General features: G+C 37.3%; 1 protein-coding gene across 1 annotated transcript in view; it reads right to left on the bottom strand.

Moving 5' to 3' along the window:
• LOC140745691 (Y+L amino acid transporter 2) overlaps positions 1–18,522 on the bottom strand; it is a 52,013-nt gene that overhangs the window by 28,067 nt on the left and 5,424 nt on the right. The window contains exon 2 of the mRNA XM_073077595.1: positions 5,556–5,799. Within this exon, the coding sequence (XP_072933696.1) occupies positions 5,556–5,799 (244 nt within the window). The remainder of the gene's footprint in view (positions 1–5,555; positions 5,800–18,522) is intronic.

Raw genomic sequence — 18,522 nt, 5'->3', positions numbered from 1 at the left:
CTAATTTGGCAAATGAGGAAAAATATACCATTGTTCAGTTTTTTGTTGGATCTTCTTCGAAGTTGTAGTAAGTAAAAAGCAGAAACTTAAACTGGTTTGTGATGAAGTAAGTTAAAGTGAAAAAGATTCTACCTATTTCTACCTAATAACAGCAGTGTTAAGCGCTGCTGTGTTCCGGTTTGAAGGGTGTGGTAAGGGAGACAGACTTTTCCGAGGCGTTCCAGCTTAGTCCTCAGGGGTAGCGGCGCATCTGTGGCCGACCTCAGGTAGGAATATCTAATCCTATCTGGGGTTGATTACAGATGTCCATGGGCGGCAGTAGCCACTTACCATCAGGTGGACTGCATGCTCGTCTGCTACTCTTATATTATAAACAAGTAATTAATTAAAAAAATCAAAAACCCGACTGCACCAAAAAGGCTGAAGTAGAATTTCCAAAAGCAGTGAAATAGGCATTTCATTATTTTTATCCAGAAAGCCAAATACAAAGTTTCATAGTAGGTGTCTGCTTCAAAAACAAAAAATGTTCAAACAATATTATCCTATTTTATTTTATCCTCGTAGTGTTCATTTACGCTATATAAAGAACCTATGTGTAAAATTCCAGCACGCTTAAGTTCAGCGGTTTCCCTTTGCGTTGATCTCTGGCACATCAACTCTCTCATTTAGTCAGACAGTCATCTCGATGTGTATATACGAGTATATATGTACTAGCTGACCCGGCAAACGTTGTGTTGCCATATATTCACCATTTACGGTCTATAAAATATATAACTTCAGTAAATCCAAGTTTCGGTCATTATTTTACCTCGTTAGAGGTAGCATTTCATTATTTTTATCCAACAAGCCTGATACAAAATGTCATAGTGTTTGCTTCAATATTGACGATAGTTCAAATGAACTTTTAACCCTTATTTTACTCTCTACGGGGTTGATTTTTCGGAGGGGGATAAATAAGTGCGTCCTTGTTCCTATCCAGAAAGCCAAATACAAAATTTTATAGTAATTGCTTCAAAATTAAAGGATTTCAAAAAAACTGTTTTCCCCTATTTTACCCTCTTAATGGTAGAATTTCCAAAAGGCCTTTCTTAGTACTTATTCAAGCTATATAGAGAACCTGTGTGCAAAATTTCAGAACTGTAAAGTCCTTGGTTTAGGCTGTACGTTGATTTCTGAAAAATGAAAAAGTCATTTAGTTAGTCAGTCAGTCAGTCACCTTACTGTTTTATATATATACAAATATGTTTTTATAATCTCCGTTTAATTTCCTTTCATTTGATACCCTACTCGATAGGTTCGGTTAACTTTTTTTTTTAAATGTGTTACTATTACGCGCCAAAAATCCGCCATTTTGATTTTTTTTTACTAACACCTATCTAAGGACACTCGGGTCATTGAGACAAATATAATGACACTTTAACTGTTGAAATTCATCCAGCCGTTTGTTAGATCGGATCAAATAAAGAAAGACAAACATACAAGATACGCGCGAAAAACATAACCCTTCCTTGGCAGTCGGGTAAAAAAAAAGATGGTAAAACGGTTTATACTACTGCCAGTGGTGGACTATGGTCGTCGGAGGCCCGGGGCGGAAAGTTGAATGGAGGCTGTAAATAGTTTGCCTGTGATTCGGTGATCTTTTTTTGTTTTTTTTCTTCGATGACTGATTTCATAGATTGTTTGGTTCTAATAACCTTTTTATTAGCAACTTTATTTGGAGGCCCCCCCAAAATCGGAGGCCCGGGGCGGGCCACCCCTCCCCCCCTTAAGCCGCTACAGTACTACCGCCTCTCCTATTTCTAGCTTGAAGAAGTTCTTGCGCACCCGTGAAGTTAAAGAGTGTGAGTGAGTGAGTGAATGACTTACACTAAGCGACTACCTTAGTCCTCAATGGTGGCTGCTAATAATGTGCATTTTTGGTATTCGAGTACTTTAGTATTCACATAAAAAAGAATCGAGTCAGTACTCGAGTCCAACGTATTCACAATGTGCTCGAGTTAGTTCAAATTTTTAGTGCTCAGGCTTATTATCATAGGTCTTACAAATTAAATATAGTGCAAGCATGCACCCTGCTAGGGTATTGCAATTTAATATTTACAATTTTTTTTAACACGAAAAGTCTTATCATTATTACATTTTTTATAAGTAGTAGAGTAGTTTCAAAGTACTCGAGTACTTTACTTTGTAACACACAGTCCAATAGCACGAAGACCAAAAAAAAAGTCGACTCGAGTTTACCTGACTCGGCACATCTCCAGTGGCAATGCATCTGTGATAAGCTTCGATTACAACTGCTGTTCTACATAGCGATGGTTACACACATCCATAAGCGGCAATGACTTTTACAATCAGGTGGTCGGCATGCTCGGTTTCTACTTCTCAGTTGAGGTTGCGTTCCGATCCGGTAGTAGTTTAAGAAAAAATATTGTAAATGATAATTTGTAAGTGCCACTGTTTCACCTCACCTCACCTCACCTCACCTCATCTCATTTCACCTCATATCATCTCATCTCATCTCATCTCACCTCACCTCACCTCACCTCACCTCACCTCACCTCACCTCACCTCATCTCATCTCACCTCATCTCACCTCATATCATCTCATCTCATCTCATGTCATCTCATCTCATCTCATTTCATTTCACTCGTTTTCAAAACCCGTTCCTTCTTACAACCCGAACAAAAAAGCTCATAAAAATGCAATACACTTTATTAATTTCATAATTAGCAAACATTACATTAACCTTGAATTGGACCTACGTTAAACTGTCAAATCTTAGCTAGGTATGCATAGTAAGTCGTTGCGAGACCGTTCATTACCCTTGAACTAGCCACGGTCTGGCTCAATCAGTACTAGTGTCGTAGTCCGAACGTAAAATCTGACGTAACATAAAGCGGCTGTTAGATAACACTAAGCGACGGTAAATTTTGGCGCTTTTTAGTGTCCCGTACAAAAAGGGTAAAATTGGAACACTATTACTAAGCCTCTGATATCTGTCCGTCTGTCACAGGACTCTACCTCCTAAATCGTAATAGATAGACACTTGATTTTTTTTACAGGGTATTGTCCCTGTAGTTCCGGGACCAGAATAGGGCTACGGTATCCCCTGCCTGTCGTAAGAGGCGACTAAAAGGGGCTTTCGGGGTTACGGGCGGCAAGAGTGGGAGCTCGAACCGCCCGGCTAGCGACCCCGGGAAGGACGACGGTATGTGTGGTCGCATTCCGTCGTATACACCAGACGGTGTGGTGACACAAAGTCACCTGGGCGGAGCCCGACGGGGCAGTGCGCTGAGAGGACTCCGGCCACCGGGAGGGTTTTAGTGCGATAAAAGTCCCACATAACCCCGTGTCGCTCCCACGGCACCGGGTACCTTTAGAAGGTTTCCCCCTCGAAAAGAAAAAAAAAAAAAGGTATGTATAACGTTGTCCCGGGACCAGAATAGAGCTATAGTATCCCCTGCCTGTCGTAAGAGGCGACTAAAAGGGGCTTCCAGGGTTGCGGCCCCAAGAATGAAAAAAGGATATCTAAAAGAAAAACCCTAAAATTTTACGAGATTTCCCAATTAATACATTAGTGTCTAATGTCGTCACATATCTATGTGTAAACTGTTGCAATAAATCACATTCACATTTACCCTTAAACTAGAACTAAACCAACGTCATTAGTGTAGGAGATCATGCGTAAACTTTGACATATCATAAAGTGACGTATCTATATCGTAGGAATCATAGATATATTATCCTAGTATAATATATCTATGGTAGGAATATAATATTGCGTTCAGACCAAAGGTTGTCGTGTCTAGAACGTGTCGGTTTTTTTGTAATTTTTTTTTAATAATATAGAAATAGCTGACGATCTTGCCTTCAAGCTGATGGGAAGTAACAGCTGCCGCTTATGGGCATGGTAATAAATCCCAGATAAGATTAGATTCCTACCTGAGGTCAGCTACAGATGCGCCGCTACGGGCTACCCCTGAGGCCTAAGTTGGAATGCCTCAGAAAAGTATGTCTCCCTTATCACACCAATAATCCCAACTCAATTTGACGTAAATTGGGTAACAAATATGGCATCCACATCTTTATTTTTATAGATAACAATTTCATATACTGCAATGCTCCCATAAATCAGATATAAAATTAACGCAGTTTTATATTTTCCTAGGAATTTTATATCAACTTCGGAATCCTCGGAATATGGTGTTTTACTGTAAGATCTTGCCCAATTAAGCTTCGCTCGTCGTGAGGTGGCGCCACTAGTGTTGCTGAATCACACTAACGAGGTTTTCTCAAAATTTATTTCTACCTAATAACAGCAGTGCTAGACGCTGCTGTGTTCCGGTTTGAAGGGTGTTGTAAGAGAGACAGACTTTTCCGAGGCGTCCCAGCTTAGTCCTCAGGGGTAACAGCGCATCTGTGGCCGACCTCTGGCAGGAATATCTATTCCTATCTGGGGTTGATTACAGATGTCCATGGGCCGCAGTAGCCGCTAACTGCCTGCTACTCCTATATTATAAAAAAAAATCTTGCATATATACAAGTTCCGAATTAAGACTAACGGAGCAAGACCGCTCACGAGAGATATCGCCTTTGCCAAAGATTAATTAATTATTTCTTTAAAAGCTTTCTGGGCATATTATAATATGCCAGAAACTATGATTAGATTATGACATACATCACGCAATGCAAATTCCAAATATCTCAACCATCTCCCGTTACATTGCGTAATTAAAATCCTTTCAGAAATCGATTGCTATGTTGTACCAGCAATGGATATCGCTGATAGAATGTCAACGGCTCCAAGACCTTGCGTTCAGAGGTCGTTAGTGGTCGCCGAGGTCATTAACAGGCCCGACAGATGATTTAAATTGAAAGCAAATTGTCTGTGGCATTGATTTGATTTTGATGTATATTATATACATTTGTGTATGTTGTATTTATGTGTGTATGTGTCTGTTTAGCCGGAAGTGACCAAGTTTGCCAATAAACGGCTGACGTCACAATTGTTTGATTGTTGTTTGTTAAAAAGACTTTTACGGACTATTAAGAGGTGGTAAAGCTCTTTGGGGTTTGACTATAGAGCCATCCCCGCAACATCTATTTCTCCCTTATAACAACCACGAACATCTGGTACACCTGATGGTAATTGACCACGGCCCAAACACATATGTAATCAACTCCAAATAGGATTGTAGTCCGAATTAAAGTCAGCCACAGATGTTAAGCGCTGCTGTGTTCTGGATTGAAGGATGTGGTGACGGAGACATACTTATCGACGACCCAACTTAGTCTTCAGGGGTAGCAACTCTTCTTTATCCGATCTCAGGTAGGAATCTAATCTTATCTGGGATTGATTATAGATATCCACTGTAATAGCCACTTCCCATCAGGTGGACTGCATGCTCGGTTGCACATAGCGTTTACCGACCCGATGTTTAAATGATGTCAAAACTTATTTGACTTACTTCCTGAACATATTTTACATTACTTTACTTATGATTATTATATGATATGATATGTTATGATTATTTTATGCTACAAAAACGTCACTTACCATACTAAAAACCCCAGATATAATCCACACCAGCAAACTGGCGTTCACCGAGCCGGTGTACTTCAGCACGCCAGTCGGAGACACGAAGATCCCGCTGCCGATGATGGAGCCCACGATGACGGTGATGCCGTTCAGTAGCGACATCTTCGCTTCGAGACCAGTTCCCTTCTCCTCCGGCTGGTCTGGCTCCGGCTTTAAAGCTTCGGTGTCGCATTCTGTATCCTCTGACTTGATTTTGGGTGACCTGTGAAGTTAAAAGATTTATAAATATAGTAAAAAAAAACTAAAAACACTCTTTCATGATACAATCAACTAAAAAGTAGAAAATATTTTTCTATCTAGGAATCAATTAAGGAACAGTAAATAGTATAATTGTGGAAAAAGTGTGGTGCGCTTTTCGAAAACTAATAAATGGAACACTCCACGTTTTTTTGAATTCTTTGATTTCATTTTCCTGTGGCTGCACCACTGCCTAGTGGCGGATCCAAGATTTCGTTAGAGAGGTACTTTACCTAGCTAACGATAGGTTGTACCAAAGAATTTGTCACCCTTGATCGAGGAATACGTCTACTAAAATATCTATAAGAAGAAATATAAGTTGCAGCCTTCAAAATATGTCGAAAATGGATGTAAAAATGGAAGAACCTTTTTAGAAATTTGACTACCTGGTCACGAATAGAGTTAAATGCATGCATTATAATTATGCACTTATAATTATGACCAGGGGGCCTAGTACCAATTTCGTACCACGACCTCGTTAAAGTAGGATTGTTTTTATAATATTACAAAAGTTTGGAAAATCCAAAAGTGCACGACTAGTGCAAGTGGAATAAATGTACATAATATCTATAGATATACAGTCTTGTAGTTTTCGTTTTTTATTAATTGCAATTAAACGACACTGAATTAATTAATCATTCGCATTCAGTGACCTACAATCGTCGATTAGAATTTTTAAAAAAAATTTTTAACTCAAATGATGGATTTTTTCACAAGTTACAGTGTTTTCAGGTTTCACACATGACGGACAGGAATTTTTTTTGACCTATTTTGGTGTTTTTTTCCAATTCTATTGCAGTAAATCAATTTTTAAAAAGTATGGAATTAATCTCCATTAAATTATCTCGACAATAGTATGCAAAATATCTTGATTCCGTGAACTATCAAGGCTATAATAATAAAGATAGCCGCCAAAATGAAGCGAAAAAAATTTTTCGATCGTAAAGCATTCTGATGCTTCGCATCATGAGTCGTGCAATAAGCAGTTTTGTATATGTTTTGTATGATATCGGTCGAAATTACTTATTCTTTTTTTGGCAGGAAATTTATTTTTTTAAGCAATATATGACAATTTTAGTTGGTTTTATACAATCAATAAGCTAAAAATGAATAAAGGTTTAAGTTTACATCACTCGGCAGGAATAAAAAACTGTTTTAAGAAGGTCGTGGTACGAAATAAAATAATGTTGATGCAATATTGAAATAAAACTTTCCTGAATTATCATAGTTTTTAAAAGGTGGTGGGAGGACCCCTGAGCTTTTTGTGCGCCTCTGTGACGCTGTTTTGTTCTAGTTTAAATGGTGTAAGACCGTACGATACGACGTCGTACCGAAATGTTTTAAAACATCATATCCCGAAACAGACCTGTATTTTTAGGTCTGTGGGAAAGAGCATTAACTGAAAATTTTGATGATAAAGACATTTTACATATGTATTTATTCATAAGTGACGGTATCGTGCAATCTCATGAATCAGTAGATAGATATTATATTTATCATATCAGCAAATGCTAGTTATTTTAAAAATTAATATAAAACTTCGTTTTTATGTACATCTTATCCTGCCTTAAGAAATAAGTAGCTTAATTTCTTTACGTTCAAAGGTGAGATACCTAATGTCATCTTACATTATAGACAGTTGGTCATATTAAAATCTACTTTAAGATAACGCCATTCAAATGACGTCACATTGTCTCCCACGCATCGTCGATCTCCCACGTATGTCAAATTGAATATTCCATATTATCTTAGCTACAATAAAATTGTCGTTATGTCTCGTCTTGTGGCTAATCTTTTTTGCGGTATTTTTTTTAACAATATTACCGAAATTACTTTAACTGCTTAAAAAGCCTATACTTATAGTTAAATTATATAAGCTACTTTAACTAAAATCGGAATAATAAAACTACAAGTATATACGCAACGAATACATATAAAACCTCTCTCCTTTGGGAAGTCGGTAAAAAATCGGTAATTATATGGTCACAAGTCACAATCCAAAAAAAGTTATAAAGTAGGTTGTGTTATGTAACCTGCAATAAAATTCCAACAGCAGTAAAGTATTTGAAACAGTCCCTACCTAATAGAAATAGAATATAATATCATAATATAATAAGCATATAACTTTTGAAAAGTCGAGGATGCGTGTTTAGGATTCGAACCTAGGACCTGCTGATTGATGTCTAGTTTCTAACCACTAAACTTCCTCCACTGACTTAATTGAATTGATTGAGGAACTGTTTGATCTGGTGCCTACGTCACCTTTTCTTCATCGCACCACTCGCCGAAGGATGAAGTTCCATCCACATCAACTGGACACGGGGCGGTCCTCCACGGTTCGGTTTGATCGTTCTTTTTTGCCGCGTACGTGCAAAATGTGGAATGAACTTCCTCCTGAGGTGTTCCCTCAGGACTATGACATAGGGCTCTTCAAGAGGGGTGTAAAAAGAGCTCTTCTTCAAAGCCGGCGATGCATTGGCGACTCCTCTGGTGTTGCAAATGTCCATAGGCGACGGTAAATGCTTTCCCGTCTGCCTTATCGTTAGGTTACATATATAAATAAAAAAATATATATAATCTAAACTTTTCCTAAAGTCACGGCTAGAAACGGTTTTATACATCGATTCCATTATAACGACTCTGTCACTTTTCTTCTAAACGCACACGCTCGACTAAAGTTAATCCTATCGGTAAATCGGATCATGCCGCCTCGTTCACTTACTGAGTAACTTCATACGGGAGACCTTTTTAAACAGATTTTTCTAAATATTGTACCAAAAATAATGGAATAATGGAATCTTATTTTATCTGGGGTTGAATACAGATGACAATGGGCGGCAGTAGCCACTTATCACTTTTAAAGGTGGTAGAAACCTTTGTGTTTCGACTCCGGTGGCACCACAGCCACACCTATTTCTGTCTAATAACAGTAGGTTTAAACACTGCTGGGTTCTGGTTTGAAGGGTGTGGTAAGACATACTTTTTTGAGGCGTCCTAACTTAGTCCTCAGGGGTAGCGGCGCATCTGTGACCGACCTCAGGTAGGAATATTTAATCCTATCTGGGGTTGATTACGGATGTCCATAGCCGACAGAAGCCACTTACCATCAGGTGGACAACATGCTCTTCTGTTACTCCTATATTATATAAAAAAATATTGAACTATGTAATGTTTCTATTTAATAAAATTCTTCACATATTGCTAATTACTGTAAATAGGCCGTCTATGCTAAAACGTAGGCATTAAATATATATAGGCTTCGGCTTTACGTATAGGCACACAGTAGGACTACCATGAGTTTACAAAAGTATTACTCGCTAGCGACTGCGTAAAATAAATGTATGAAAAATTGTACAGCGCCTCTGGTGGTTACTCGTAGAACTAAAATCCGTAGTGACGTAACTCGATACGTAAAAAACCTATCGAAATCAAATCGCTAGCGAATGTCATTATTATCTATTGCCATACAAATTCGGTCCCATGAGTCATTAATTTGACAGACGTTGTCAAGAAATACCGTAACGATAGTAGTTATGTTATTCACTAGCAAAATGACAATAGTTTTCTATTTACAATTTCTATAGTGACGTTTCTATGCCAACTCATGGTAGTGCTACAGCAATGGCCCTAATTACCCCGCGTAGCACCCGCTACGTGCTACGAGTGCTACGAATTAATTCTCGTAGCCGGCATTAATGTGTCGAATGTATCTACACTCTATATACTCGTATCTTTATACAATAATTGGCCAAGTGTGAATCGAATAAGTAACGTAGGGTTCCGTACGACCAAATTTTTATTTTTTTTATTTCTAGTAGCTTTTATCATACCATAGATGTAATTGTGTTGTGAAAATTTGAACTGTCTTTGATTTCCGGTTCAATTTAAAAAGCCGAAAAATAGCAGTTTCTTGGTTAGAGGACCCTATTTATTTTCACACTTTCTTGTTTTAGTATTTTTTGTTATAGCGGCTACCTGTTATACATATTCTTTACAAATTTTAAGTGTATATCTATTAAGGTGCAAAATATAGAGCCCTATGACAAACGGACAGCGAAGGCTTATCAATAGGGTTTCATATTTACCCTTTGGGTACGGAAGCCCCAATAAATGAAGTACCTATTAGTGTGAACATAAAACCGTTTATATGATAGTGAAACACCACCAAATCTGTTTGGTAGTCATCAGAGTTATCTGACAGATATTAATATTATGGTGTGTTACTAACGGATCGCATTAAAATATGGAAAGATAAAAAATCTTTAATGTTTTAGGTAATAATCGATAGTATAATGAAGGAAAAAAATGGTAAATTTTGAAAATCTCTGCAACAGGGCCAACTACCAGTACCCTCAACATGAGTTTTTACGTTTTGACAAATATAACTGTTTTGGTATTTGTTTACGTATTGCCCATACAATTTCCAATCAACGCTACTAGTGGATGGTATCAGAACTATAGTGTCAGTAACGTAACATTAAATGTCTAAATTGACAAAATGGCGTTTTATGTTTTGTCTCTCTTTTTTGCGAACATGTGAGGCAGACAAAAAAGACTTGAGCTCCTACTTATTGTTACGTTTACTCAGTCTACTAAATCAAAGGGAACAGAATGATGAAAAATATCATTGTCATATCGGTCCAGTCGTTAGTAGGAGAAGAATTACAGACATAAGCACACCGAAATTTTATACAGGGTGTCCCGTAAGTACCACTACAAACTTGGGGAGAACATATAGGTTAGGGGCTGACCTCTCAGAGAAAAGAAAATACCTTAGTAAAAGTGTCACTGTTTTTGAACTATCGTTTGTTTTCTATTTTTTTAATTCATTCACTCTTCATCTCCTTTCGTTAACTACGTTCTTTTTTATATTTGAACCTGACGATAAAGCAGACGTGCTACCTGATGGAAAGTATTTAACGTCGCCTATGGACATTCGCACCACCAGAGGAGTCGCCAATGCATAACGTGTTGCAGTGTTTATTTTTTCAGTAAAATACTATCAGATAGCATATTGAAATATAAACTGGTTTAACTGGATTTCATCTAGAAATATTCTTTAAATGCATACAGGTCACAGAACTCTCCACCGAACTATCATCATCAAGTAAAAGTATCTCAAAAGTCTTTGCATAAAAGCTCCGCTATAGTAGAGCTTTTAGCTTTTAGCGGTTCAGCTTCAAAGACCATACAAACAGACATAACGAATAAAAGTGTTCATACGTATTGCGAAACACAAGCTTGAAAAGAGCAGTTATTACGTTTTAATTAATTTCACTTGTAATAATTAACATTTAGATTTCTTTATAGATTTTAATCTATTTTTTACCGCTAGTGTTAGTGTGCTAGCTAGTAGTGCTAGCTTAGTGTTAGTAGTTACGTTTATTTATTTGCAATTAAAAATATAAAACTTAAACATTTGTCACTGTTATACGAGTAGATCTAATTAGCGCGTGGGCCCCGTTTGAAGTTAATAGTATTATATTATTTGTAAATCTAGATTATAAACTATCTGTTTATCAAATTTCACCTAAATCCGATCGGTAGTTTTTGCGTAAAAAGCATAGATTAGTAAAGATACTTCGCCGCCTTGAAATTGAATGAAGCCGCAAATGGCTTATTATAGTAAGTTCTTTTTTTGAATTCTTGACATATAAAAACATTTTTAGAGAAAATTTACGAATAAATAGTTATTTATTAAGTATTAGTTAATACTGCGTAATTTTCATGATAATTAAATAATTTATAATAATAATTTCAAATATTTTAGGGACATTTTAGCACAGAGACGTGGCAAAATTTTTTTACGCAACTGTTTCATTTCTCAAAACTGGGTACATTTTCTTGTTAGGAGTAAGTAATCTTTACTAATCTATGGTAACAAGTAATAAACATCTATCATTCCTCACAAACTTTCGCTTTTATTTATAAGATAAAATAACATAATGTTTTCAAAATAACAGTTAATTTATATGTGACCACGTTTGACCTACTTAGATAACAATCGTGGTTTGATTTTTATTGTGTTGCTTATCTATTGACCTTATAATAAATAACTTGTAAGAATAAAACTATTTCTTCGACCAATTTACCACTTTTATTATTCCCGCGCAAAATACAACTCAAATGTTAGGACCGTTCTTTTTCTTTTTTATACAACTTAACTCATACAATCGTACCTGCCAGTGAATATTGTAATAAGAAACTAATATTATAAAAATAACACATCATGAAATAACACAAAATAATTAATGAAAATAATACTAATAACATAGATTAGTAAATATTACTCACTCCTAACAATAAAATGTAACCAGTTGAATTCTTGACAAATAAAAACATTTTTAGAGAAAAATTACGAATAAATAACTAATACTGCGTAATTTACGTATTAAATAAATTATTATTACAAATATTTTAGGGTCATTTTAGCACGGAGACGTGGCAAAACTTTTTTACGCAACTATTTCAATTCTCAAAATTGGGTACATTTTATTGTTAGGTGTGAGTAATCTTTACTACTCTATGATGACTAATAATAAAATAATTTGAATATCTTTGTAACAAATGCTCTTCTTTGTAAAAAATATCACAATGTTATATAAATAGTAAGCGTCTAACACACAATTACTGGCAATGCTACTGGGGTTATGCGTGTAGAAAACATATTTTTTTATATTCAAATCCAGTTCTTGTACACAAACTGCCATTCAAGTCTGGGAGAGTTCCCGACTATACGTTCCCAGACGCCTTTTTGTGCTCACAGGAGTTGAAAGCCATTGTGTAGGAATCGGGATGTGGGGTCACTTCCCACTGTTCGTCTGATCTTATTAGAGTAGACTAGTTTTGGTCCGTGACTGTTTTGTTCGGTTAAAATCTGGAGGCACGGCAGTGCCTCCGCCAAGTCGAGCCAAAAAAAAGCGGCACGGCCGTACCATTCTTTTCTCAAAGCATTCCACCACCGCCACACCTATTTCTACCTACTAACAGCAGTGTTAGGCGCTGCTGTGTTCCGGTTTGAAGGGGGGTGGTAAGGGAGACAGACTTTTCTGAGGCGTTCCAGCTTAGTCCTCAGTGGTAGCGGCGCATCTGTGGCCGACCTCGGGTAGGAATATCTAATCTTATCTGGGCTTGATTACAGATGTCCATGGGCGGCAGTAACCACTTACCATCAGGTGGACTGCATGCTCGTCTGCTACTCCTATATTACAAAAAAAAAAATTTTTGACCATTTTGACCCCCTGTAACTTCGTAATTTTATTTGTTGACAATAAAATCTTGAAATACTTCACTGGTTACAATTTTAGTAATAGATATGACTAGTTAAAATAAAATTAAAAGCATAAAAATCTTCTCCGTGAAAGACAATTTATCGGTGCTAGGGTTTAACACACAATATATTTATACCAACTACAACCATTTGTGTTATTCAAACCGAGTCTGGCGAGAGTGAATCAAGTTGCACGATAATGTGGATCGACCTTTATTTGTGTCTGTAAATTGTGGTAAATACTATATAACGGGCTTTCTAAGTACAAACAACAGAGCAGTTAGGTTGGCCTGTACTTACGTTAACTTTGAACATAGATACGAATTGGTAGAACCGGGTGTGGTTCGACTCTGGCGGCACCATCGCCTCGCTTATTTCTGCCAATAACAGCAGAGTTGTTATTAGGCAGAAATAACGATACTGTTCACTGATTCCTACCTGACGTCGGCCACACATGCACCGCTACCCCTGAGGCCTAAGCTGGAACGTCTCGAAAAAGTATATCTCCCTCACCACACCCTTTAAACCAGAACACAGCAGCGCTTAACACTGCTGTTATTAGGTAGAAATAGATGTGGCAGTGATACAACTGGAGTCGAACCACAAAGGGCTCTACCACCTTCTAAAAAAATAGCATAAGATTTTAATTATTACTTATTTGAATCAGTTATTATTGTGTTTTATTGTATTGTGATTCTGTATCTCCGTCGCTGTACCCATATAATCTGTCGCGCCAAATTACATAACAAGATAACTGCTCGCAGATAACAGTTGTCAAAGGTCAGTCTCTCAAACAATGAGAGGGTAATGGCCGGTTGATAAGTAACTTTGATTTGTTTTAATGCTGCAACGGCAAAGGCCATTTAGTTTTAATTAGGTGCTCGCAATTACTGAAAAATAAGTGTCGAAGTATATAGTATGCGTCAAATTTGCACACGATGGGGAACCCAACTAATTTTTATTTTTTAGTAGGAACCACCAAATTTTATTTTTAGTAGGCATTTATTAATCGATAGTTCAATGGTTCGTAAGTATATTTTATATTTTCTTATTATATTTAGTATTTTTTTTTTGTTACCACGACCATAGCAATGTATACTCTGTAAATAATGCAAGTGTCTTAGAAAAAATGTAAGCAGCTTAAAACATAGGCTCCTGTGACAGATGACGGACGGATAAGAAGCGGAGGCTTAGCAATAGCGGCTTAAACAATAGCTTAAACCAGTGATCCGTAAAGTATGTACCGTGGTACACTGGTGTACCGTGATCATTAGTTGGTGTGCCGCGGAAAAATAAGGTTATCTTATAAAATTATTTGGGTAAGTAAGTAAGTGTAAGTAAAATACCTACACAAATCACGCGAGCGCACGAGCGAGGCGTTTTGTTTCGTTCATCTAATTCTTTGATTTCAATAAATGTTGATTAATAGTACTTAAAAACTAACTTTTAATTTGTAGTGTACCTCCAAAAAATTTTAGTTTTCCTGGATGTACCTTGAACACAAAATGTTTGCGGAACACTGGCTTAAACGACAAGAACGTATGCCTACACATATATTTTATCGAACTGTATAGTTATTCGTAGTCCTAGCGGCTTACCCAACTGCACCAGGTTTTGGTGGCCAGCATAAAGCTCAGCCGGGGCTAGAAGACTGTGAGCTGGAAGGAAGGGATAGTTTTGGTCACCGTTGCCGGTTTACTAAACCGTCCATCTTCGCTAGAAAGAGAAGGTTGCGGACCCAGCTACCGCCAGAGTCCCGACCATCGGGCTCTTGTTATATAAGGATTGCTGCTGGCCCAAGAACTAGAGATGGGTTGTACTAGGTAAATTTGGGACTAGGTATGCCTGTTCCTAGTATTTAAAAATACTTGATCCAGAAACCTGTTCTACCTAGTCCCATAAAGTCTCATTAGTAAGTACAATTTGGTGTGGACTAGGTACTTATTCTTGGACTAGGTACATATTAAAAGTTGGACTAGGTCCCACCTAGTCCGGTAAAATACCTATTCCCTGAACCTGTTCCAGTATATACGCCTCACCTCTACCAAGAACCTCCTGTGAGGTACTTGAGCGACGGTCAATGAGCTATCATAATAAGACACAGAGGATAGACCTTGGACAGCGCGTCACAAACGCCCACAAACTAGTAATACGTGCCTAGTCATTAAAATGTCAACAGTTTGAACTTTACAACGGTAAAACCGAGACAGGTGCAATTGTTTTCTTTTTTTGGTAAATTAAGAATGCATACTTATGAACAATTGCAACATCTGTCTCTGACTTGGTTTTATTTTTAATGTTTAAGTATCAAACGAGTTTGCAGTCCACCTGATGGTAAGTGGCTACTGCCGCCCGTAGACATCTGTAATCAACCCCAGATAAGATGTCACAAACGCACCCCTGAGCATTAAGCTGGAACGCCTCGGAAAAATATGTCTCCCTTACCACAACAAAGCCGCGCTTAACACTGCTGTTACTCGTATTAAGTGGCAGTGGTGGCAAATGATTCTACCACCGTCAAACATACAAACAAACATACTCGCAATCGCAAACAGGAGAGCATGTAAAAGTTGCAATACAAAAACATGAAAACATGAATTATAGTAAGGCCCGTGTCAGACATAAACAAATATTTAAACAAATACTTTGCTTACACATTTGAACACTTATTTGTTTAATTTTTTTAACCTGCCACGCATGTCATGATCTCCTAGCAACTGGACTTTGCGCATGTATAGCAGGCTCCGCACATACTCCAAGTTTGAACGCTTTGATGTGCGCTCGAAAAACTGACACCAAATGGCAAAGGACAAATGTTAGAAGCAAGCTGTGAACAAATACACAAATACCGGTGGTTCAGTGTTCAAACATGTGTTCAAATGTATGTGCTATGTCTGGCACGGGCCTTAGGTTGAATGATTGATTGGCGAAGTTGAACTTTACAGTATGCTAGTAAAAAAAGTTTTATATTTTTAGTAGGCGAAGAATGCAAATGCATAAATGATTCGACCTTTATATGTAGGAAGTGGCATGCGGTCTGTGTTTTGTAAAAAACGATACCAAGTCGTAATAATTTCCTAGATTAAATGCTATTGGGAACATTGCTGTGAAATAGTGTTTTATGTGCATTCGATTTATAATAATTATACTCATAAGTCATTATTATTATGGAATTGAATTAACTTTCTTGTAATGCGTTATGTAATAATAATATACTGTAATGCTTCGTCTCCATAACGAAACACCTTGTGAAGTGGCGGTAGATGTATTGACATTCAAAAAGTGCTCTTTAAAGAACCCATTTTGAATAAAAAAATGTTCTTTTTACTTACTTATCAAGGAGATTAATTAAATTATGTGTTAAATAAATATTCAAATTATTTTATTGTAGTATTATTTTAAATTATTTGTGTTATTTTCATGATGTGGTATTTTATAATAATAAGTTTTTTTTTTTTTTATAATATAAGAGTAGCAGACGAGCATGCAGTCCACCTGATGGTAAGTGGCTACTGCCACCCATGGACATCTGTAATCAACCCCAGATAGGATTAGATATGCCTACCTGAGGTCGGCCACAGATGCGCCGCTACCCCTGAGGACTAAGCTGGAACGCCTCGGAAAAGTATGTCTCCCTTACCACACCCTTCAAACCGGAACACAGCAGTGCCTAACACTGCAGTTATTAGGTAGAAATAGGTGTGGCGGTGGTGCCGCCGGAGTCGAACCACAAAGTGCTCTACCACCTTCAAAAGTTCCTATGCATATAGTCACTGGCTGGTAAGATTGTATGAGTTCACATAAAAAGAAAAAGAACGCGCTTGTCGTTGTAGTTGTATTTTGCGTGGAAATAATAAAAGTTAAAAATTGGTTGAAGAAATAGTATTATTCTTTCATATATGACTATGCAATGTAATGTCATAATAGTACCTGAGTGAGAATGTTGTGGAGAGTCCTGGATACAAATCTCTGGCAAGGAACTCTGATTTTTCGAAATTATTTACGTAAAAAAATTATTATCACATACATACTCGTACATAACCGAAAGCGCGCTCTCAAAAAAGTTCTAAAATGTCTTTAATTTTTTGCTGTTAGATTACCTAGCTGAAATCGAACCTGACACCTTTGAATACGTGTTGATCTGTATTCCACACGATATATATTACGTAAATATAACAAAACCAGCTGAATAAATTATTTAAATACGTAAGATCACACACATTGTTCAGAAGTACAATTATTATAACATATGTGACCTTGTAAATCAAAATGTGTGTCATGCTTATGACGAAATAAAGTTTAAATGAGTAAAATTGATTTTATGTTTATATTTTTTTATTATTTTCTTCTCTTCTTCCTGGATGCCTACGTAGGTAACGTAAGCAGGCAGGAAGGAAAACAAGTAGTAATAATCATGTAGCTTTTTAAATATAGATTTTTAAGTGGTATTAATTTACAGAAATCCTTGTAGTTTGACTCCGGAGGCACCACCGCTGCACCTATTTCTACCTAAAAACAGTATTAAGCGCTGCTGTGTTCTGATTTGAAGCGCGTATTAAGAACTCTCCCTTGCGCCTCTACATTTATTTTTTCAACTTTAATGTTTCAACTTTTCAACTTTTTTTTCAACTTTTCAACATTTACGGGAAGCATTACAATTCAGTATTCAGGGGAAGCAACACATCTGTGAGTTCTGTGATCAACCTCATGTCTAAAGGTGATAACTGGAAAGCCTATCAGGGCTTGGGTATTCCCTGGCTCTGAGGCTCTGGCTATTGGCTCTGAGGTATCAATGCATCTGTGCACCTCAGGTCTAGTTAAAAAAAAAAGATCTAGTTACAATGTAGACTTAACGTGTATGGGATTGACTACAGATGTTCCTGACAGTGACACTTAGCATCAGGTTTAGCACTTTGAAGTTGGTGGAACCCTTTGTGGTTCGACTCCGGCGGCACCACCACCACAGCTATTTCTGTCTAATAACAGCAGTGTTAGGCATTGCTGTGTTCCGTTTTGAAGGATGTGGTAAGGGAGACATACTATTCCGAGGCGTTCCAGCTTAGTCCACAGGGGTAGCGGCGCATCTGTGGCCGCCACTGTCTAATTCTATCTAGGGTTCATTACAGATGTCCATGGGCGGCAGTAGCCACTTACCATCAGGTGGACTGCAAGCTGCTTGCTACAATCAGAAACTAAATGTTTTGGAAAAATGATGACATTTAACCGACATATGCTACCAAAACACAATCCAACATTTTAAACAGGGAAAAAGTAAAATAATACCGAACTTATGGTAACGACTGTTAGGGAATGTGAGAGTGGGAATATTTAATATGAAACTTAAAAGAATATAAGGAAAATATTCTTACAAAAAAGTAATCTGCCTGTACCAACAGAAATAAACAAGTTCTCGGAAGA

The sequence above is a fragment of the Epargyreus clarus genome, unplaced genomic scaffold (assembly GCF_041222505.1).
Source record: "Epargyreus clarus isolate Ecla_fem2 unplaced genomic scaffold, WU_Ecla_fem_2.2 ptg000002l, whole genome shotgun sequence".
Taxonomy (NCBI): domain Eukaryota; kingdom Metazoa; phylum Arthropoda; class Insecta; order Lepidoptera; family Hesperiidae; genus Epargyreus; species Epargyreus clarus.
This window is presented reverse-complemented; position numbering and strand designations above follow the sequence as displayed.